The 22872-nt window shown below is 40.6% G+C and overlaps 1 protein-coding gene across 1 annotated transcript; it reads left to right on the forward strand.

Moving 5' to 3' along the window:
- Positions 1 to 3306: 3306 nt before the first annotated feature.
- LOC146651451 (actin-related protein 3-like) lies at positions 3307 to 21605 on the forward strand. Its single transcript, XM_085384319.1, has 12 exons — positions 3307 to 3519; positions 11042 to 11097; positions 11256 to 11380; positions 11800 to 11910; positions 12123 to 12218; positions 12938 to 13045; positions 14409 to 14552; positions 15778 to 15951; positions 16549 to 16641; positions 17631 to 17756; positions 19246 to 19329; positions 20662 to 21605. The coding sequence occupies exons 1-12, from the start codon at positions 3476 to 3478 to the stop codon at positions 20755 to 20757; spliced, it is 1257 nt and encodes a 418-aa protein (XP_085240445.1). The 5' UTR covers positions 3307 to 3475; the 3' UTR covers positions 20758 to 21605.
- The last annotated feature ends 1267 nt before the right edge of the window (positions 21606 to 22872 follow it).

Below are 22872 nucleotides of genomic sequence, written 5' to 3' on the forward strand. Positions count from 1 at the left end.
GGAGGGAGAGACAGAGAAAGAGAGCCAGGGACAACAACGTCACATTAGAAAGGTATAGTAATCATCCACAACTATTTTCAGTTGCAGATGATAAAGGATTCAGAAAGTTTATTCATGCAGGTCCATATGACAGAGAATATGCATGTTCTTTTTGTTTTCATATTTTAATTTATATTTCATTGTGTTGTGGTTTGCAGTGTTTTGTGTTGTTTCCCTTTACATTTGTTTAAAAGAAAAAGTTGAAAATTTAATTAGTTAAAAGTTGAAATGTAAATAGTTGGTTTTTGTATTATATTATTTATTTATTACATTTTATGTGGAGTGAATAAATAAAAGTATATTTACGGTGACTCCTAGAGACAAAACACCTACAAACTCCAAAACACGTACAAAACACAACGGAAGTACTCCAGGATGCTAGGCGCAGTGTTGAGCTTTGTACATGATTTGTCTCTAGGGGCTAGGGCTGGGCTTTTCCTAATCAATGAATCTAGCGATTAACTCATTCACTGCCAGCCATTTTCAAATCAGGTAACTCCCCACTGCCAGGGTTTTTGAGCATTTTTACTCATTTTTGAAGAGCCACAGAAAACTGTGTGTTATGATCATATAAACGCTGAACCTACCAAAATGAAGAACAGACTCTCTTCTTTCATCCAAAAAAAAAGCTTGTTTCTACCATTTTCCATTCGTTAGTAATCAGCTGTAGAAGAGAGGTGGGTTCCACCAAAAATGCCTGTTTTGACCAAAAAAAGGGAGAAAACGAGCTTTTTGTGAAAAATACATTTCAAGCAGAAAAGTGCCTTTGACACTAATATTTCTTGCTTTGTGACACCTCTAACATATAAAATAGTTTTTCACTTCTATAAAACAGAAATAACACTGAGAAAGGTTATGTTTTATCAAAACAATTTATTTACAAATATATGAAAAAATAAAATTCACTGACAAGCTGCCTGAGGTTGTATTCTAGCCCCTCCCATTGAAAAACGAAATTGACGTCTATAGACGTCAATGGCAGTCAACGTAAGTTTTTCAATTGACGTCTATAGACGTCAATGGCAGTGAATGAGTTAATTTTTCAATCTGATTCTATTTTGATTTGATTCGATTAATTCCCCATTATTTGACTTGTATAGCAATTTCACATTTACTAATTTATATATCTCAATGAAAAGCACAGATTTCTTCATTTGAACACCTTTTAATAAAAAAATAGCAAAATAAAGTTGTAGTAGTAGTACAATCTTATATTACAGATAGCATTTAACAAGAAATGAAATGTGCAAACATATATACAATTAAGGAAAAGTTAACAAAACATTTAAAAGATTTAATCCTTTGCAGAAGCTGCTCCTGGATGCCGTTGTTTGAGGTGCTGGTGCATAGCCGTCGTGCTTTTATGATAGGCCATTTCCACCTTACAAAGCCGGCAAACGACTGAATCACTTCCTTTTCTGTTAAAATATCCCCATAATGTAGAACTGTGTGTTCGGGTGGAGTGATTTAAGTCAACTGTGGCTGCCTCACTCATTTTGCCACTACTCACTGCCGCCATGTCTGTTTTGAAAGTGATGACGCATCGACGCACTTTTTTTTTTTACGAGGGGCCACTGTATATATTTATATGTAAACATAGATAAATAAAACCACGATGTTTTTTACATTAGTAATTCCTTTTGTGCATAATTTCATATTTTTATTGATAATAAATTAATTAAAGCAACAAAACAACCTGAAGAGCCGGTTAGGAGCCGAAAGATCCGGCTCTTTTTAGTGAGCCAAGCCAAAAGAGCCGGTTCTCTAAAAAGAGCCGGAAGCCGGAAGAGCCGAGAGAAACAAGCCAATTTATGCCATTTTATTTGCTTTATTACATTTGAAATAGAAATTGAAAGAGTTCAGTAACAGAACGTGTGTAACAACCACGCTTTTTTCAAGTACGCTCACTGGTTTTACTTAAACAATAACATCTAAGTATTTGGTGGAATTTAAAGATAACGTAGAAAAAAGAATCAGGCTGGAGTAGATCTGCTGCACTATGTCAGACACAGGAAACCTTCAGCTGGACGACCTGAATGAGCTGCAGGTATCCAGGTTACCTGTCGTCACTTTGAGTTGCACCAAAGGAGCTGGAATGGACTCAAAGTGTTTCCTGCTGATTATGCAAACAGTCATGACTTTGATTATACCGACTGTGCCTGAATGTATAACTTTAAACAGCTTCTTGGGCATCTGTTCATTGGTTTCCTTCATTTTTCTTGTTTTTATAAGTGAAAAAGGAACAGAGAAGCCCACCTGACACCACGGCTCGCTGACGTAGTGTCCGTAAGCCTCCCGGCCATCCTTGTCCTCGGAGTGATGGAGGGAGCGGGCGGTTAGTGGATATCCTGGAGGAAGATTCTCGAGCAACACTTTAAACTTCTCGTCAGTCAGAGCCTGACTCGGTGTGAGAGAGAGGTTGGGAGGAACTTGTCACGGCCGAATCAGGAAAACGGATGCAAATGCAGACGGAGACACTTATGAATGTGATAACAACACTTTATTTATAAGCTGTGGAGCAACACTTAAAGGCAATCATGTACTGTGAACTGAGTCCCATAGACAACAATGATGCTAAGTTTAGCTAGTAAAACAGTTTGCTAGTGTAGCTGCTGACACTAGTCTCATTTCAGTTTGATGGTACAAACGTAACAGGAGTGACATTATTGATATTTTACTATATACACACTATTTTGGAAAAAAGAAAGCTCAGTGGTGGAATCAAATATGACATTTCAGTCCAAGGTATTTATTTCTATTTCATATCATTTATGACTCCTGTGTGAAAGCTTTAGTTATATTTAAGGACAATATCCCCAAAATAAAGTCAGAGATTTGATCCTTGTGTGTTTCAGATAAAATGAAGACAAACTGATGCAGTAAATATTCTTTTATTGATGAGAAAAAATTTTTTTTTTGTTTTCTCTTTTAATTTTGAGATTTTTATAGCTTTTTTGCAACTTTAATTTCAGTTTTTTTTCAAACCTGGCTATATATATTTATATGTATAAAACCTTAAAATAAGTTAACTTTACCTTTTTTAACTAAGTAAATTTTAGGTTCATAGAAATATTAGTTTTCATTTGTTACTCGCAATTTTATTTTTAAAATTCCCTTAAACATAATTCATTCATTTTATTTTATTTTATTTTTTGATTGATTGCTGATTGATTTTGGCACTTTTGGTCCGCCACACTGTGGCCCCGCCCTATCTCGGTGATTGACAGCTCCGCGTCCCTGCCTGCGTCGCTCTGCCCGGCCTCCGCCATCTTGCCTCTCCCTGCCTGCCAGAAGCCGAGTGCGGAAGTGGAAAACGGCAGTGTGCGGGGCTTAGGGTTCCGCCTGTGGACGGCCAGCCAGATCCTCCAGCCGACACAGCCAGCTTTCCATCATATCTTAACGGTTTCGTAGCGCGCCAGAGACCCGGGGGGCAGAGATGGCTGGACGGTTACCGGCGTGTGTTGTCGACTGCGGCACAGGGTAAGCTGTTTAGTTCGGACCGCCGTGCAGGCAGACGGGCAGCCCGGGGGCTGAGGGGGCTGTCAGTGTCAGCAGGGGCAGCAGCCATGGGTGTGTGTCTGTGTACACTCACAGCTGGGCAGCGAGCGAACATGCTAACAGCGACTTATTACTGCTTATTATCGGGAGCTTCAGGGTTAGTTTAAACGCCTTCCTGTTCTGGTTCTCCTTCCTGCCGCTCAGGTGGTGTTTTCTGGTGCAGACCTGAGGCAGGAAGGGTTCCCCTCATTCATCTGGAGCTGGAAAATCTGCACCTCCGCTCTCATGATAATATCTGATGCTAATAAGATAAAATTTTCTTTGCTTGTGTTTGCTCCCACTTTTAAAAAAAAAAAAAAGATTGTAAAAACGAGTGTAATTCATAAATCTCTTTGCTCACTAATTTGGGATTGAGCATGCGCGGTACTACTTCCTACACAGCCTACACTTCCTCATTCACGTTTTTTAGTCCATATATGGTCGTCTCTCGGCATCCGAGCGTGGTTTTTTTTTTTTATTAACTTCTCTAATTTCGCCTCTTTTACCGGTCCGACGATTCTTCTCATAACGACTTGATCTCGCAGATAAAAACATCTAAAACTTTGGCATCGGATGTTGTGTTAGAGGACAGAGGGGAAAAAAACAGAGAAAGACAATCTGAGCTCCTCCTGCAGCTCCTTGCATTGATCAGAGTACTGCTGTGCAATGCTCTTGGAATTTTGGTATCAATCCCATAAAGTAAATACAGGGCTAGCTTTGCAAATATTAATGCCGATACTTTTAACTTATAAAGCCAGGTTATGTAGAGGAGAGCAGTCTGTCATCCATTATGAGATGAATCATTAATTTGCAAATTCTGAACGTATTTTAATCACCACCAAATCACTGTCATTTTTACTTTACACAATAACTAGCTACAACAGAACAAAACACACCTTTCTCCCCTATCCTGCAATCACTCTCTGATTTATTTATTTATTTTTTAATTTGGTTGAAGCTAACAGATTTTTCTCACATGCTATCTAAGTATTACAGCCATGTCTATAAATATTTGGACAGCGACACAGTTTTTTTTGTGAATTTGTAGCTCAACGCTGCCATGATGGAAATGATTTTGTATGCGTGGTTTTAATGGAAATGCTGTGTTAGGTGTCAACAGCCTAATTTTGGGTGCAGACTTTCTGTTAGATGATGCATTAAACCATGCATGACATTTGAAAAATGCTGTTTCCTTTTCTATGAAGGAGGAAGGAAAGAGTTAGAGTCAGTATTGAAACATGGTCAAATTTATTTTAGTCTTGTGGGATATGAGAATGTTTTGTCATTTTCCAGGCTCATAGGTAATTGGAAATAAAATAAAATGTTAACAATTAGCTGAAGTTTTGGAAAGGGATGATTCTGAAAGATATTGTTCAGCTGTACTGTTCCCTTTTGGGGACTTTGGGGGGGAAATGAGGTCAGTCCATAAGTATTTGGACAGTAAAACAACTTCAGGGTTTTTTCCTGCTTTAAAAAATGTTGACATCCACCAAATAAATGCTGGCTCTTCACAGAAGGAAAATCACCAAGACTGTGAGAAAAATGTAGCCTTTTTACTCAAGCTGAAGTCATACTCATGTGCATGGCCACCCTGAAAGGACACTTTGGAGAAAGTTTTTATTAAAAACGTTGTTACTGTTGCCACTCCAGTTCATGTGAAATGAAGCAGTCAGGATGTGCTGAAAGTTCTACAAATCTGAAGAAATTATTGCATTAACTCCCTTGGAACTGCTGCCCCTTTCACACGCTGCAAAAACTATAAATGAAAGGATTGTTTTTAATGATTGAACCACGCGATGAGTTGTAAAGATGAGCAGGACTGTTTTCTTTTTTATGAATGAGGAAGGAAGGCGTTAAAAAGTCTTTCTGTGAATTATATTTTTAAACCTTTGCTTTTTTTGTGCCCTAAAAACATGTTTACAACATTACAGCTGACATCATTTCCATAATGCTGCTTCATAAATGCTGCATGATGCATTTAAGGGCAGATGTTCTTTAATATTCCTGTTTAGGACATGCTGCAGGTTTACAGTTAAAGGTGATAGAAAAAATACACAAAAGTGTTTAGGGGGGAAAATAAAAAAAGAAATTAGGATGGTTTTCTGAGGTGAAGGTTTTGGTTGTTGGAAGCATCTTGTGTGTGTGATTATACACACAAGAACAGTTGATCTAATGTTTCTGGTCATTTGATGAACAAAATGAATCTAAATGTGAAAAGAAAATGATTACAAACTGGTGAAAGGTTAAAAGATCTTTGGTGGGCACCACAGTGCATTCAAAATGCACCAACTGAGTCGTGATAGGAGTGCAGCTTTATGTAATGGCTTGTTTGAAATATTAAAATTGACTGTGCAGCCATTTTCAGAGGCTCAAACGCTGCAAGAACGTGAACAGTAACAAACAGAGGGAGGTGTTTTTTTTATCCTAACTACCTGCAGCCCTGGCTAAAAGGTGGTGCCGGTGTGATAGGTGTGCTTGCTCTGTTAATCTGGGCTAAACGTGCCATGCATTGCTTGCATGTGGAGGCTTGAACTCGTCACAGTGTATACAGCTCGTATCAGCAGCCTGCCTATCCCCTCAGGTTGTTAACCAATCTACTGCAGCGAAATCTGTGAGCTAATTTCTCCTCAGCGAGCAGACTGCTTCATAATAACCCTCACGTTCCACTTTTATACCCATGCAAACCTCTGACCAGAAGAAAGAAGAGTTTTCTATTTTTCCAAGTAGAAACTTTGCGGCGGAGGCACACAGTGCCAGCTGTGGGCAGATGTTTTACAGCTCTGATGGGGCTCAGCAGCTGCCTCTGACTAATACAGTGACCGCTTCACATCCTTTTACACATCATCAGGCCTCTGAGTGGCCAAGATGATATTATCAGATTAGACTGAAAGAAGCTCAGTCACAGTCATACTTGTTTTTTGGTTTTTTTGGACACCAAAGCTTCCTTAAAAAAAACAATCGCAGGTGTTGCAGCTGAAGTTTGGGTGGAGTCTTCTGTCTGAAGCAACCTGTGGGGGTCTCCTGACATGAGTTCAGCGGTGTCATAAATAAAGCTCATGCTGGACTTAAAAACTGTGTTTTCCAATAAAAATAAAGGATAATTTAGCTAAAGGCAGCATAAAACCTGCAGCTCGTGTTGTCCTGGGCAACGATGTGTCCGCTGTCGTGCTGGGTGACGTGCTTTTTTCTTTCTTTTTTTTTTAATTTAAAAGCGTGTCCGGGCAGGTCAAAGTAGGCAAGCTAGGACGGCTCTGTGGAATGAAGGTTTTCAGAGGACTGTTGTTGTTACACATGTGATACAGCTGTTTGTTTTTACGATTGCCAGCACAGGGTTTTTCATTTTTAGCTGTGTCCAAGGCAATAAAACCCTGAATCGTGGTCATTTTTGTGATGAAATTTTGAAAGTTTATTTTCTTTAAATAAATGGGAAGTTGAGGTTTAGGAGGTGGATCAGGTTAGTGGTTTTATTGGTTCTCATTTTTCTCAGAAGTTTAGTTTTCTAGTGTTTATTCACACACTTATAGTTTTAAACAGCTCTTTGTGTCGCAGAATAATGTTTGTGTGAGTGTTACTCGTATCATAAAGTGCTTTGAGTGCTTGAAAAACTAGAGAAATGCAGTATTAACAGAGTCTGTTTACCATTCAAAGTTTGAAGCCATCACTTGTAGCATGTGTCAGATCATCATCATTAATAACTCTGTAGCTGTGACTTTAACAACATGAATGTGACTAATTACGCACTGATGAAGGAAATTAAGTTGCACAACATTTTTTATGGCAACTTTTGTCAGCTCACTCTTTTCCTTAATCAAGCAGCATAAATCTTTAAGGTTTCCTCAGAGACAAACAGCTCCAGTGCTTTCCAAATGGCGACCCTTGGGATTTTGTGTCAGTTAAATATTATCACTGTAAGCACACAAAAAGTAATGAATGATATTCAAATTTACTGCATTGCTGAAGACCGTTTGCCTTCTCCTCTCGCTGTCTGAAGCATACACTCTGGAAAAGATGAACCTAGCTTCCAGGTATCTTAAACTATCACTTTTTAATGGCCACTAGGGGGCGAGAAATGTGTTTGCAAAAGGACTTCCAGTCCTAGAAAAGTCTGAAGACCTCTGTAAACACTTGCCTGACTAGTGACTGTTGTGACGTCATGTCCAATGTTAAAACACCAAGATGGTGACGACGAAACTGCTTAGCTCAAGTTTTCGTAACGGGATGTCAGTGGGTGATGTCATAGCAGCTATGGGATACATTGCTGCCTGATTCACAGTCACTCATATGTCAGCAGTGCTTTCCATGAGCGTTTCTGCTGCTCCTTCTTGGCCTGACTGAGGTCCAGAGGGATGCTGCTCACTCACAACGACACGGTAAATCAAATCCTGCTTTATCATCCTTTGTGACCCTGATGATTCTAATTTACAACACAAACATCCTATTTATAGATTCAAATTCACTGAGGTCATAGCTCACATGAGGTGATTTCCCACAGACTCACGTCACTGTTTTTGACTTTGAGATAAACTTTCACAATGCAATAAAGGCAAAAAATATATTTTGAAATTTTCATTCATTGTTATGTTTTGTTTTTTTTTTTTAATTTATTTTTTTTTTTGTGAAAGGAGCCATTTAGGATGTAAAACAAACTGAAAGCACCACACTTACATTTCATCACGAAGAAAGAAACTGTGCGTTCACCGCGCCTGTTCACACTTCTTCTCTGTTTGGGCTCCACCAGCCGAGAAACTCGTTGCTAGCTTTGTGTGCTGTTGGTGCAGGTGAAGCTGTCTGCAAAGCAGCCCTCAGTTTCAGGCTGTGGTTTTAATGCTGTGGCTGGTGGGTGCAGTTATCTGTTCTGTGTGGCTTAAAATAACTTTGACTAAACCAAAATTCATGCGATAAGCTGCATGGTCTCTTAATAACTCTGCCTCAGTTTGTCGCTGTGAGTGTCTAAAGTACAAAAATCTGAGCTCATGTTAAGTAAAAATATTGAGTCTGCTGAGTCTCACCTGACAATTCAGTAAAAAGAGACACAGCAGACATGGTGACATCATACAGTAGGTCTCCAGGCTCCAGGAGCACAGGTTTGGTGGGTTTCCCTCCGAGTTTCTGCTGTGCTGTTTTTTCTGGCTGCACCTTAAAACAAATAAAAATCTGTGCTGGCCAGAGCTCTGTTAATATTTCAATGTGCTGTACAGATAAAGTGTGAAGATGCCAGATAAGATTTTACCGTATAACCAAAAGTTGTTGAGCTGAAGCGGAAAAGAGAGAACTGGGTGGTGTTTTCACTCTTGCCTGTCAGCTCGTACCTCTTGCTGTCAGAGGACTTTAACTTTATTTGACCCCAGAAACATAAATCAGATGGTGGAGCACATCTGCCTAGCTGTGAAGCAGAGTTTCCCTTTTTGTCTCCCAGCTACACAGACATGCGTAGATCTGCAGAACATGTGGGCTTTCTAACGGGGATTTTTATTTTTTACATTTTTCTTGCACATTTTTCACAAGTTATCAGGACGATTTAGTTATTTTTATGTAAAAGCTGATGTTTTCTCACAGGCTTTGGCAATGAGATCAGACAAAACAAGCAGTTAAAAGCGGTTTTTTTTATTTCTATGTTCACCATCCCAGCCGGTTTCTTCTTAATCGTACATCTCTGCTTCCTGTCTGTATTTACTCTACACAAACTGCAGCGTTTCCTGTGCATCAGAAGGTGCTGTGCAGGAAAAAGAAACCTGTGATTGGAAAGGAAACTCAAAAGCCATCATAACTGTCTTACAGGGTAAATATTCTAAATAGATGTTTGTTCCTGGATAAATCTCCTGAGGTTCATCGTCTCATTTTAAGGAGTTTCAGTGAAATATTACAGCAGCTTGAGGTCAAACAAATCTAATGAATTCATCTGTAGGTGAAAAAATTTAGAAAATATGGGAGGAGAAGTGATGACATCATTGAACATATTTTGTTCACAGTTCAATTTTTATTTTTATAGCCATAGTTCAGAACAACAGTTGCTTAAAGGTGTTTTATATTGTAAGGTATAGACGGTACAATCAGATGATCGGCTGTGAGTAGCTTCTGGTGACTGTGGGGAGGATGAACTTCACGAAGAGCACAAAACCTCAGATAGAACCAGGCTCAGAGAGGGGCAGCCATAAGCTTCGGGCTGTTTTAGCAAGTTCCCATTTTACTTTTGGAAACTGTAGAAGTAAGACAGCAGTCTGAGAGAGAAATGCTCTGTTACGATAATAAGATACTGTGAGGTCTTTAAGAGTTTGAATGAATGAATTCCAGTCTAGAAGTAAAAAGTACATAAACTAATTTTTCAACATCACTCTGAGACGGGGATGTTTCTAATTTTTCTAACAATAATCATCAAATGAAAGAAAGCAGTCCTACATTTTTAATTAATCTACACATTGAAGAACATATACTGGTCCAAAATGACTAAAAGATTCCTCACAGTATTGCTGGATTCCAAGGTCATGCCATCCAGAGTCAGTATGATTAGCAATGGTGTTTAGAAGTAGAAAATTAGGCCATTATGTCTGTAAGAGGTGTCTGTAGTTAAACTAATTTATTAATGTAAACTGGTCTCGTAGGTAAATATAGGTGGGTATCATCTGATTAGCATTTAGTTAAATGTTTATTTACATTTAAATATTTTTTATATTTTAATAATATTTGTTCCTGATTTCTTATGAAGAAGATCAAAAGCGAGCAGCCTCATATGAATCTTATCTTTAAAGTTGGTATTTGAGTCGTATTTTTAGCACATTTGTTGTGCCATAACTTCAGCGTCTTTGAGATACTGCTGATGTCCTTCCGGCTCCTCGTTTTGCAAAGATGAATTCAAAGCAGCCACTGTTGTGACCAGGATGTGGTTTGTTTTGCCCGCGGTGCTCTGGCATTCGTCAGCAGGGTCCTCTATCGGTCCCTCGGGCCTTGTGTGCAGGAAGTACAGGAGCCCTGAGCCGGGATCACATCTGGTTCACATGTGCCTGCGAAACATTGTTCAAACAGAGGAGAGACAGTTGTAAACTCAGTTCTTTGATGTTAAATCTGAAGGTGTGCTCTCTCAGGATCAGCCATTCTTAAATCTTAAACATCTTAAGTCATTTATCATGCTTACAGATTCTCTCGTACTGCAGCAACGCTGCAAATGCAGCTGCCCGAGTTATATGAAAGACGCTTGATTTCCTTGACAAACATAGACGAACATAGTTGACCAATACAGCATGAATGGCTCTTTCAGGGGGCTCCCATTAGCAATCCCCAGAGTCGCTGCTGCTTTTGGCACCCACCCAGTGCGCCTGAGGGACAGTGACGCCATTGATCAAAACGATAGGGCCAGAAATAATCTTTACTGAAGGAAAAGGCCTCGCATACAAATGCAGTTCCAACAGACTCGATGTCCATGACGTGCAGCCTGTTTCCCTGTAGTGAAACTGATTGTTGTCTGTTGCAGTTACACCAAACTGGGGTATGCAGGGAACACAGAGCCACAGTTCATCATTCCATCATGTGAGTATTTTGCATCCTACGTATTTAAACCAATTCCGCCAACGGGCCTCTGCAAATGTTTGACATTATTCCACTTTTCTAATGTCTTTAGTCATAAAATGCACCAGATTTTATCAGTTTATTTTCTTTCTCTGTTTAATTCTCTCTTTTCTCGTCAGGTATCGCCATCAAAGAGTCGGCCAAGGTCGGGGACCAGGCCCAGCGTAGGATGATGAAGGGGGTGGATGATTTGGACTTCTACATCGGAGATGAAGCCATAGACAAACCCACGTATTCCACTAAGGTACGAGACCTTTAGAGGAATACAGAGAATCCCGGTCGATGTGAATTTCATCTAAACAAGGAGAGATTGGATATTTTATCAAGGCTCAAGCTGGGCTACTTGGTTTTGGGGTGCATCGTGTAGATGTTTCTCTGTACCCGAGACAGACTAACAGCTTGTGAAGAGGCAGACTCAGGCAGCGCTCCCTTCTATTTTTAATTTGTGAGAACTGCAGGCTGAGCTGGACTCCCAGAGCTAAAAAGTGGGATAGATGAGACTGTAGGAGTATCTAAATTTAGTGGATGGTCTGTGACTTTGCTGAGGGTTCAGCTGTTGAGTGTTTGGAGGCTGAGGAAGGAGAGCTGCCATCTTTAGCTTCCCAGAATAGGTTTCTGTAAAGTCACTAATGTCACTCATTAAACTGAGCTTTGTTGCAACAGTGGCCCATCCGTCACGGCATTGTGGAGGACTGGGATCTAATGGAGCGCTTCATGGAGCAGATCATCTTTAAGTACCTGAGGGCCGAACCTGAGGACCACTACTTCCTGTTGGTAAGAGTCTTAAACACAGGGCCTCTCCAGTGATGTTAAACATTCAGTTTAACTGCAACAGTCACTTCTTAGAAAGATAAAGATAAATGAATTTAATGCTCTGCCATGAATATGTTTGAGTATTTGTAGATCTGTGTTAGTGTTTTTGATCTGCAGAGTTTTACTGTTAGGTCCAGACTTGAGTCTAACTGTACCACATCCTGTGTTTGCAGACGGAGCCTCCACTGAACACACCAGAAAACCGAGAGTACACTGCCGAGATCATGTTCGAGTCCTTCAACGTACCGGGGCTCTACATCGCTGTGCAGGTCAGGCTCCCTTACCCTAGAGCTCTAGTTTGTTTGTTTAACTGTGGAGGCATGTTTGTGTCTTTATTTTGCAGTGAAGACTAGAATTAATTCAACTGCACAGGGGGTAACTTTATATAGGAGTGTAAAGTTTGCAATAATAGGGTCCTGGAAACTTTATAGGGCAGGTGGCTCTAGCTGGTAGCTGTCAGCTAGTTGGCCTCTGTGTGCTGTTGGAACCATTTGGAACATTTTTAATGATGTTATTCATCAACAAAAAGGCCGCTGTGGGGTTAATTGTACTAACAGACCGTATAAAAAGTCTGTGCTTCAGATTACTGAGTGAAATTCTGGAGTTTTATTTGCACTAATTAGCAGGTATCTGTTCCTGTGTGACGCGCCCATACTGATACTGATATCTCAGTGTGAGATTCAGTTCAACATAAAGCAAAACTTGAGATTCTGAAATGGATTTTACTTAAAATACTTTTAATGTAGCGTTTGTTTTGTATGTTCTATTATAAAGACACAAACGAGCCTCCGTGTGTGAACAGAATATGATTGTATATGGAGGAATTTGAAAGGTTCAGTTATAGCATGTCTGTTTTGAATAACTTTTCATATCATGTGATCATGTGACCATGTTTAGTTCACAGCAGTGTGTCACGATCACTAGCACTGCTGAAGTGTGAACATACTGTGAAGTGTGTGACATTCCCGTGTGTATGTGTGCGCGACAGGCTGTGCTCGCTCTAGCTGCCTCCTGGACATCCAGACAGGTCGGGGAGAGGACGCTGACGGGTACCGTCATCGACAGCGGAGACGGCGTCACCCACGTCATCCCTGTGGTGAGTATACAGATCACGCCATTGAAGGACACTCATCCCTGAGCTGCACTTATTTTTGTTTTCTGTTCATTAGAAGAAAATAGAAAGTTTCAGAGGGGAAGAATCGACAAGGCAACCGAGAAATGTTTTGTGAAACATGAAATGAAAGTGATGGTTTGAAAGCTTAAAATTAAAACATTTCTGATTCATTTCTGATCTGTTTACCCACCTCAGTTCATTTGAAGTAAAGACAATCATTTAAAAAACATTTAAAAATCGAGCAGTGGAGGGTCTGGTATTTCTTTTTTGCTCAGTGAAGGTAAAATGGGAACAGAGCAGAGTTCTAGTATAACTTCCAATGTGCACGAAGAACCAGCAACACTTTTGTTTATAGACCGAGTTTATATGATTGGTGTGTTTCGACATGTGGCTTTCATTACTGAAGTCGTGCCTGAAAGCTCTGCTCTTTTCTTATAAATGTACCTTTTATCATTTTTTTTGTTCTGTAATTTACTGTTTATGTGAAAATTAAACATATTTTTTTGCATTTCCTCGTAGCTTTTCCCTGTTTTCCCCTTTTCACCAGGCTCCTTAACTGTTTTTTTCCCCTTTCTGCCTTCAGTGTGCACTACTACCTTATTGCAGAACCTCTTTTATTGAAACGATCCATCTTGATGTGTATATGAGACGTGAAATGTCGAGTTTCTAATATAAATCAGAAAACAAAAGTCCAGAATTTAATCTGATATCTTAAAAAAGCAAACAGTTTCGGAAATGCGTTTTTAAACCTTTGGAGAAACTAACCACTCACATGCATCTACTTCCTGGTTCAATGACTAACCAAACCAAATGTTTTCTAGTGTGTGCTTTAGGAGTTAAATGGAGTTTAATGTCATGTGTACAGGAAGCAAGTACACTGTTTTTGTTCATTAAAAAATGCTCCTGTGCTAATTTTAATCAATTATTTCTACAGCGTTTTAATTGATTGCTGTTTTCATTATGGTCATTTGTAACTGTTAATAAAAACAGATGGCTTTCATTTACCTGTGATGCAGAGCAGCAGTGTATGTTTCTTTGAAGTCTTATAGACCGTGTGCAGTGTTTATATATTTTTCCATTTTGCTGAGTAACCGGATAGTGCCGATTTTAAAAAGTAGGGCAGAGTGTCTCGGAGGCTGGAAGAAATTACTCAGTTTGAGGAAATGTGCTTGCAGAATTCGTTCTGAGGCTGAATCAGTGAGTCTGCTGAGCACGCTCACGTCTCCGTGGGGCCTCGCAGATGTGATGGAAAAACACATCCAGCTTTAGCCGCTGGAATCTCTGTTTGGTTGCAGATTGTATGACATCCTCTGTCTTTCTTTCTCCACCTGTCTCTTTCTCTTAGGCTGAAGGTTATGTAATTGGCAGCTGTATAAAGCACATTCCCATCGCAGGGCGAGACATCACCTACTTCACCCAGCAGCTCCTGAGGGAGAGAGAGATCGGCATCCCGCCGGAGCAGTCGCTGGAGACGGCCAAGGCAGTGAAGGTACAGCTCCAGCTCCCACCGCCGCCTCTGCGGGGGAGGCTGTTATTATAGTTATTCAATGTGTCAGCAGTGGCATGCAACATGTTGGTCTCCTGTGGCTGTAGAGGCTGAAAGCATCCCCTTGCTCTCTCTTTGCTCTCACACACAACAACACGCTCAGTGTGGTGATAATGTTATTGAAGAATGTTCTACTGACAGTCATTAAAATATCATTGTCATACTGCTGAATAGCTACAACAAAGACAAACTGCAGCATTCAAATGCAATATTGTGTTTTAGTGTAAAAGGATCGGCAGTGTTATATCTGTATAGCCCGAATTTTCTGTTTCTGTGCACAACAGAAGCTGAACGCTGTTTAAAAAAAAACAACAGTATGAGACTAATTTCACTCCTTAGATTAAAATGCTTCAGCTGAAAAAGAGCCGGGGCACTCGAGCTCCGTTTGCTGCAGTGACAGCACCGGACTCCGCTGAATTATTTTTTAAATCAGGGAACAAAGTGGGACTGCACTGCATTTATCTCACAGTGACAGCAGGTGGCGCCATCAGTCTGTCTCAGGCAGCAGGCGTCCTTCACACACAGTTTCCCTGAAACTCAGCCTGAGACGATTCCTTGTGGGACACAGACGGCACACTTCAATATTTTCTCTGTTTTTTGCAGCTAAATTCGTGTCTCAAGAATTCATTATTTTTTCCTCCAATTAATTTTCCAACTTTCCCGGTCACGGATTGATGTGACTTTTATGTTAATGCTCTTTCTTTTATTTTTCCTCCCTCTGTCAGTCACTATATTTTCTTGATTTGCCCCATTTCTCCATGTTTCCTCCATGTTTATTAAACAGCTTGTTATCCAGGACTTTGTTCTGGATGTCAGGGGCCATTCTTCATTACCCCGAAACAGAAAACAAGAAAAGTGAAGTGAAATAATTAACATTAGCACTGTCTGTCGTGCATATTGCCTATCGTGTCTGGAAATGTTAATTCCGGTGCCTCCTGGTGTGCTGGCACAGTGTACCCCAGTCCCTGCAAATCAAAATAATGAGTATGGGGCGCTGTTAGTGCTGCACGATTCAAATGTGTCGGTGCCTAATGTTCCTATCACTCCGGCATTACAACCCATGATAATAGAAGCTGTGACACAAATAGAGCCGCGATGATTAAGTTGGCAGATTCTGCTTTCTGTGACCTGATATAACACAACTTTTTCCTGTTGCTCTGACCACCAGGAGCGGTTCAGCTACGTGTGCCCGGATCTAGTCAAAGAGTTCCAGAAGTACGACACGGACGGCTCCAAGTGGATCAAGCAGTACACCGGCATCAACGCAATTAGCAAGAAGGAGTTCACCATCGACGTGGGCTACGAGCGCTTCCTGGGACCCGAGATCTTCTTCCACCCAGAGGTCTGTCTGTGCCGTGCAAATCATGAAACGCAAATTTGACCTGCTGTTTGTCGCAATTGGGTGCTGAGACATGTGGGAAATTGTGGTGTCAATATAGGAGTTTATCAGGATTGTTTACACATGCACTTAAAGACAAAATGTTAAATTAAAGGGAATTTGTGAGTTTGTTTACTTTACTTTGCAAGTTAGTAAGCAGCTAGTTTGACACACAAAGCTGTGGGGAAACCAGTGTGTGTCCTGCTGTTATGCTGCTCTGCTGCAAACTTGCAGGACTGTAAAGAAACAAGTCTGAGGTGTTCTGCTGGATAAACTATTAAAGAGCCCAAAAATTAAACAAATGAACACACGCCCCCAGTCCCACGACATTATTAGGCATGCACAAAGCTCTGATATTTTGTTATGGCTGAATTAGGGTGGCTTGTGAATGTTTTCTGCTGCTCATAAATGCTGATTAGGTGGCTCTGCTGTTACCTCAGTGAACCACCCGTGGTAATTAACTGCACATCTTTGTTTTATACTTTGCTGTTTGAAGGCTACATTTAGTATCTACCTCCACGCTGCACCCGACGACATGTCAACCTTGTTTCTTCCTCCTAGTTTGCCAACCCGGACTTCACCCAGCCCATCTCCGAGGTGGTGGACGAGGTCATCCAGAACTGCCCCATCGATGTCAGGCGTCCTCTCTATAAGGTGAGCTGACACGCATGAAGACCAAACATCTCAAAGAGTGAAAAAAATCTGCATTTTTGTAAGACTTATTCACATCATGCTGCTGTTGGGGGGAGAACTGAAGCACACGCTCCTGTTTGTGCGTTTGATGGATTGTTCAGGTAAAAAAAACAACAACAACAACAAAAAAAAACAGGTCAAAATAAAAAGATTACAACAGGTGGACATGACACTGGCTGACAGAACAGATGGTGTTCACCATGCTGAGCTCGACTGTTTTCATGAGCCCATGGAATAAAACATGTTTGATATTATCCCAACCCCATAGTGGGAAAAAGACAGACTTAATACGACCATTTGGCACCAAACCATCGAGGTAACAGGAGCACGGCACAGCTTTAGCAGACTCACAGCTGTCACATTACATTTTCACTCCATTTTATCATAGCCAAAAAATTATCCAATAAATAGTTTCTTGTATATTTATAGAAAATTGAGCAACAGTGTGATTAATGTTTATTTTTTTTATTAGTAAAAATCATCTTTGTTCAGCATGTGTGTGTTTTCTTTTTGGTAAATCGCTCTAAAATGACGTAAATTAAGGTGGAGAGTTTCCAAAAAGTTCAGTTACGCAACTGTTTATAGGATCATCGTCTTCATTAACACCATATCCATGTTTAATCTTTAAATATCAACATTGGCATGAGTACAGGTATATCTCTTAGAAAGCCAGTATTACTCAGTCTTTTTAAGGGTCTCATGGGAATGTTTTAGTTTGAAAGAGACAGGAGTGAAAAAGTAAGAATCACAAGTCTTGAAATGTTTTTTTTCTTTTTTAAAGCTTTTATTAAAACAAAATCATGTGACGTGATCATTTGTTGGGTTTTAATGCATTTTGAGTTTAGTTTGTAAGAGTCATACAGGCCGCTGGTCGGCTGCAGGTCACTGGTGTTAAGCGTTTGTGTGATTTTTCGTAGCTCTGTAATAGCGGCGTCCTTTTTCTTCCACAGAACGTCGTCCTGTCGGGAGGCTCCACCATGTTCAGGGACTTTGGGCGCCGTCTGCAGAGAGACTTGAAGAGGACGGTCGATGCCCGCCTGAAGATGAGTGAGGAGCTGAGCGGAGGCAAGCTCAAGGTGAGCAGAAAAAATGAATTTACACTGGGCACGGATCGATAGTTCTCAATCAGCTGAATTACAAAACGGCACACAGGTTTATTGAAAGTAGATGAACTGATTTCAACAGCAAATTTCTCCCTATAAAAATCTAATGAGGCTTAAAAAGATTAGAAATATTTCAGGCTCAGGTATGCAGGGCACAGTTTTTTTTATAGCTCCATAGATGCTCAGGTCATAAAGGTGATTCGTTACGAGCGGACCTGCAGCTGTAAATCTACCTCAGACGGTAGAGGAGCAGCAAGCAGCGACTGCAGCTAATTTAAGGCGGACCAGAATGTTCTGAACCTCAGAATAAATCTCCTCGGTGTGCGTAAGTAGAGCAGGAGCAGGTTCAGGTTTAGCAGAAATGTCCAGAACCTTCTTGAAACACTTATTTAAATCACATGCAGATAAACTTTTAAGTTTTAAGTAATACCAACCTCCTAACTGTTGATTCAGGTTTCTCTTACTGTACTAAAAGCTTTCCAATAACTGTTGGAAATGGAGTTTTTCAGTCATGCCAGCTCACGTGACCACAGTCTACACTTAAGTGAATAAATGTGCTGATATCAGAGCGATCCGTCCCTAATTTTAACGTCTTTACACTGAAACCCTTCCAGGCCACACGGTTGCAAACTTGTTAAGTATAATTTTGCACCGTCCTGGACAGCTGGTGGGATCAGGCTTTGTGAGTCAGGATTAGAGAGATATCAGATCAGCAAACTCTTCCTTTTACTCATCTGTGACAAGGTACTCCTGACTCTCTTCTCCATCCACCCCGCCTCAGCTGGACTCTGTTCTTCTCCTCTCCTGTGAACCCTCACAGCTATTTGTCATTAAAAGGTGGAATTACAATTACATTCAAGGAAAACAGGATAGGATCTTCTTGGCCTTGATTTTGTGAAGTTGTTTCAGTTTGATGTCACTTGCTCGATGTCGTTATCCCACATTTATTTATATTAAGATATAGTTGACACACTAGGGGGCACCAGCAATCACAGGTTGTATGTAGATGTTGTCATCACCTGGTTTATTTGTTACATGGGTTGATTAGTGGTGGACGCACCGTAGAAACCACACCCGTATGTTATTGATGGATTCCTGTTCTGCTCAGAAAAGCCCAGTAAATGTGAAAATATTCACAAGTAAAGCATCAGTTACTTTTAAGTATAGTAACTTTTAAGTACTAGTAACTTTGGCTAATTCATAAAGGTCTGAATATAAGGCGGCACTTTCTTTGGTTTATTAAGCTCCAAAAACAAAGTCTTAAACACTGATTTAGATTTTGAAAACATTGAGAAACTGTCAGTCAGGGTTCGTGCACGGTTGCACGGTTTCAAATATAATCTGTGGTGATCAAAGTGACTAATTCTTGTAATGTCACTACTACAGAGTCCTCCCCTGGCTGCATTCACTCTGTAGCTCTCTCAACTTCTGAAATAATCTTTCCTCTGTGTTTCCTCCGCAGCCCAAACCGATCGATGTCCAGGTCATCACTCATCACATGCAGAGATACGCAGTGTGGTTTGGTGGATCAATGTTAGCATCAACTGTAAGTATTTCTCATGTTATCATCATCATCATCATCATGTGGTTAAACTTTATTGCAGGAGAAGGAAATCTGCTTTTAGATTCACCCGCATGTCGGCTTTGCTCCCGTGTGGCATTTAAGGCCACACGCACTTTAGTTAAGCCCTCATTTATTGTGTCGTTTCTTTTAGTCCCTCTGAGTGGAAGTGAGTGCTGTGGGTGGTTGTGACATTTCATTATTCTTTTTCCTCCCCTGTCTCTTGATGAGTTATTTGTGTGAGTGAGGCGGATAATTTTATCAGCAGGAAACGTGAGTGGGAACGGAGGTCTGACAGCTGATTCACCAAAGGCTAATTGATGTTAAAAATCAAATAATCCGATAAGAATAACAATCCTTTTCATGTCTCAGGATTCACAGTTAAAGAAAGTTTTGTCGGATAATCGCAAACATCTTGAGTTTGTACCTCGACCCCTGTTTACCCCCGCGGTTTGGTCTAAATTTAGAACCAATATATCGATCAGTCAATCAATCAAACATCACAAAGGAGTCGTGCTTTTAATAAATACACTCCAATTCAAACCCACTCCAGCACACGTACAGTTCAAACCTCAAACAGTTAATTAAAGAAAAACTAAACTAAGATAAAGCCACAGACTGTATGTAAAAGATGGAAGTACTTTTCAGGTTTGTAAAGTGAAACCTGAGTTTTGAACTTTAAAATAATTTGCACTCTGATCTCTCCCTGAAAAGTTTGAATCTTTCTGCCAAACATAGTAAAGTCCTCCATCAGCCTCTGTGTATTTATTACACGTCTGCTATATTGTTATTACAACAGCATTCTTTATAATGACCAGCAGGGGGCGACACTTCTGTTTGCATAAAGATTTCCAGTTGTGTAAGAGAATAAAAATACAGTTTTATTCATCCCAAATTTAGGAAATGTTTGCTCCAGCAGATGTAGTAGTAGTAGTAGTAGTATGGTCATTTATTACAGTCTGCGAAGATCATCCATAGAGTTGGCTAATGGTTTTTCAGTTAAAGGAGAATGGACGGTACCATAACTCGCCTGGTTGAGCAGGTCACCGTGTCATTTCCTGTCAACTCTCTGTACTTCCCTGTTATAGAAATAAGCCCCCAAAATCTCATACTTTTGTCACGATAAGCTACTTTTAGATCTTGGAAGCTTTGTGTTTTGTGCTACTGGATGTTTCACATGAGTTCAGCACCGTGTTTCATCCATGTTTTCAGCGATAACTGTTTAGTTTTCCACCACGCCTCCTGTTTCAGATCTTTGGCTGCTGATTGTTTGCAGTATTTTAAATGTTGACAAGCTCCTGTTTTGTGTTTCCTCAGCCGGAGTTCTACCAGGTGTGCCACACCAAAAAGGACTACGAAGAGATCGGGCCGAGCATCTGCCGCCACAACCCCGTGTTCGGAGTCATGTCCTAACTTTCTGGAGTTTTGCTGGCAGTAGGAGGGTGGGGTGGGGTGCGGGTGGGTCTGAGGCAGTGATGTTAGGCAGCGCTTGGTGGCATGTGGAGGTGTGTGCAAGAATCCAGGAAAAGGAGGAAAGAAAAAAAAAAAAAAGAGCCCAGACCAAACAGACGGGCTGGAAAACGTGTTGTGAATGTTTTTCCGTTTTCTTGTTTCTTTTCTTTTTGTTCTTTTCATAATGAGGGAAAACAGTCTGTAAGCCAAAATGATTTTAAGACAATTTCTGGATCTGTTGAGTGGCGATGATGATGACGGTGTTGGTGGATGTTGGTGGGATGGTATTTTCCTGACACCAGAACATTATTTATGCGAATAAAACGCGAGCCCAGGCGAGATCTGGTGACTCTCTGAGATCACGCTTAGAACATATTTTTGTCCTTTTTTCTTTCAGCTTCAGCATCTGCCTGTCTGTTTGCATCCTGGGAAGAGCTTGTTTATATTTCATACTAAAGTTTTTATATGTAAAACTTGGGGAAATCAGGGGTTGAAATAATGTTACGAATATCAGTGCCAGCGAGAGACTGTTTTAATCCTCAGTGCAGCTTTGATACGCAGTATTTACTGAATTCGAGTAGGCGTTGTTCTTTTATTCCCCGCGTCCTCGCTGTCTGCCCTCTCATTCTTCACACACAGACCACGTCAGGTTTCCAGGAAAGAGAAGTGAAACTGAATAAGGATGACTGTCAGATCAGTATTGTTAGACTAGAAGTCTTTTTTTTTTATTATTAAATACCAAATTATGAAAAGAATGGGATTTGTGTATTTAATGCAACATTCCAATAAAGGCTCAAATTTGTTTCTAAGCCCCGCTGTCGTCTTTGTGACTCCTTATTAGAGTAAAGCTCAAGTATCCATCTCAAGATTAAGAGGTGACTATGTTAAACTATTTTTAATCCCAGATCGGTCGAAATAGAGTGGTAATAGAAACAAACCCTCGACTGACCACAGTCTTCTCAGGTTTTGGAGTCTTTTAGTCACCCGCCTTCAATCACTGCTCAATCCAACTAGCAACAGTCCCCCAAGGCTTTCCATCTGTGGGCCCAAACAGGCCCCTCCCCAGGCTCAGCTCCAGGATGGTCTAGGTGAGGTTCCTTAAATCCAGTAGTGGATCTATAAAATCTTACATGGGGGGCAAGGGAGGACTAGGGAGGGTGACATGTGAAAATCCCCTATATGTAAATGGAGTCCACATATATGCCCCATGTCCTAGCACCTCTAATGAAGGCGGCAATATGAGAATCAGTGATGGTGTCAGTCTTTGACCAAGTGTCAAGTCTTTTTCTAAGAAGAAAATAAAGCCTAAAAGTGACTGTTCAGCAGCATCCCATCAGGTAGGATGGAAAGAGATGGAAATGGAATTATTATAAGCCAAAAGATTAAGTAAAGACCTCACCTGATCATAAAATCCAGGATCTGATTTTCCATTTTGAGGCCTATAAGAAGTAATGACTCTCATGATAAGAACAAACCACCTCAGAGTCTGAGGGTTTTATTACCATCAAACATCAGGAAATAGAAAGTTCAGTAAATCACACCCCAGAAAATATCCTTAAAAAAATCGCTCTGAACTTCTGACCTTCAAAACTTCCTTTGGCAGAAAAAGTCAGGTTCACTCTGCAGTTGTTCCAAGCACGAATCCCACAGAGCGGCGCGTGATGAGGAAACTGCAGCAGTTTATAAAAGTTTATAAAACGTGACACGTGGTTAATGTCTGTCAGTGGCAGTCTGCTGCCTCCAAGATTGACTACTGACACATCCTTCCTATCAGCCAATTTTAGGTGGAATAGACTCTGGCCTCCTGCAGACCTGCACAGCAAGAATTCCCAACAGGGCAACGAGCCCCCTGCCGGGGGTATGCAGAGGGATTACGGAGTCGCTGAAACGGCATCAAAAATTGATTGTGTGCAACATCCCTCATCAGTCCACAAGATGGACACCCAAGTAACTCTTTGCCTTTTTCTTTCATGATGATCATGATGATTATAAAAAAAAAAAAATCACACGCCTGCCTCAGCAGCCCACTGCACACATTTATCAATACCTGATGACGAGAAGATAACTTTCAGTAAA

The sequence above is a fragment of the Rhamphochromis longiceps genome, linkage group LG16 (assembly GCF_057381845.1).
Source record: "Rhamphochromis longiceps isolate RC_006_pf linkage group LG16, R_longiceps_female_GT1.1, whole genome shotgun sequence".
Classification (NCBI taxonomy): Eukaryota; Metazoa; Chordata; class Actinopteri; order Cichliformes; family Cichlidae; genus Rhamphochromis; species Rhamphochromis longiceps.

What these genes read in the sequence shown, in the direction of transcription:
- LOC146651451 (XM_085384319.1), top strand. Translation starts at nt 3,476, where the DNA reads ATGGCTGGACGGTTACCGGCGTGTGTTGTCGACTGCGGCACAGG. An exon ending in GTTGTCGACTGCGGCACAGG is followed by an intron (nt 3,520 to 11,041) that starts GTAAGCTGTTTA and finishes TGTCTGTTGCAG; the next exon opens with TTACACCAAACTGGGGTATG. An exon ending in AGGACCACTACTTCCTGTTG is followed by an intron (nt 11,911 to 12,122) that starts GTAAGAGTCTTA and finishes CTGTGTTTGCAG; the next exon opens with ACGGAGCCTCCACTGAACAC.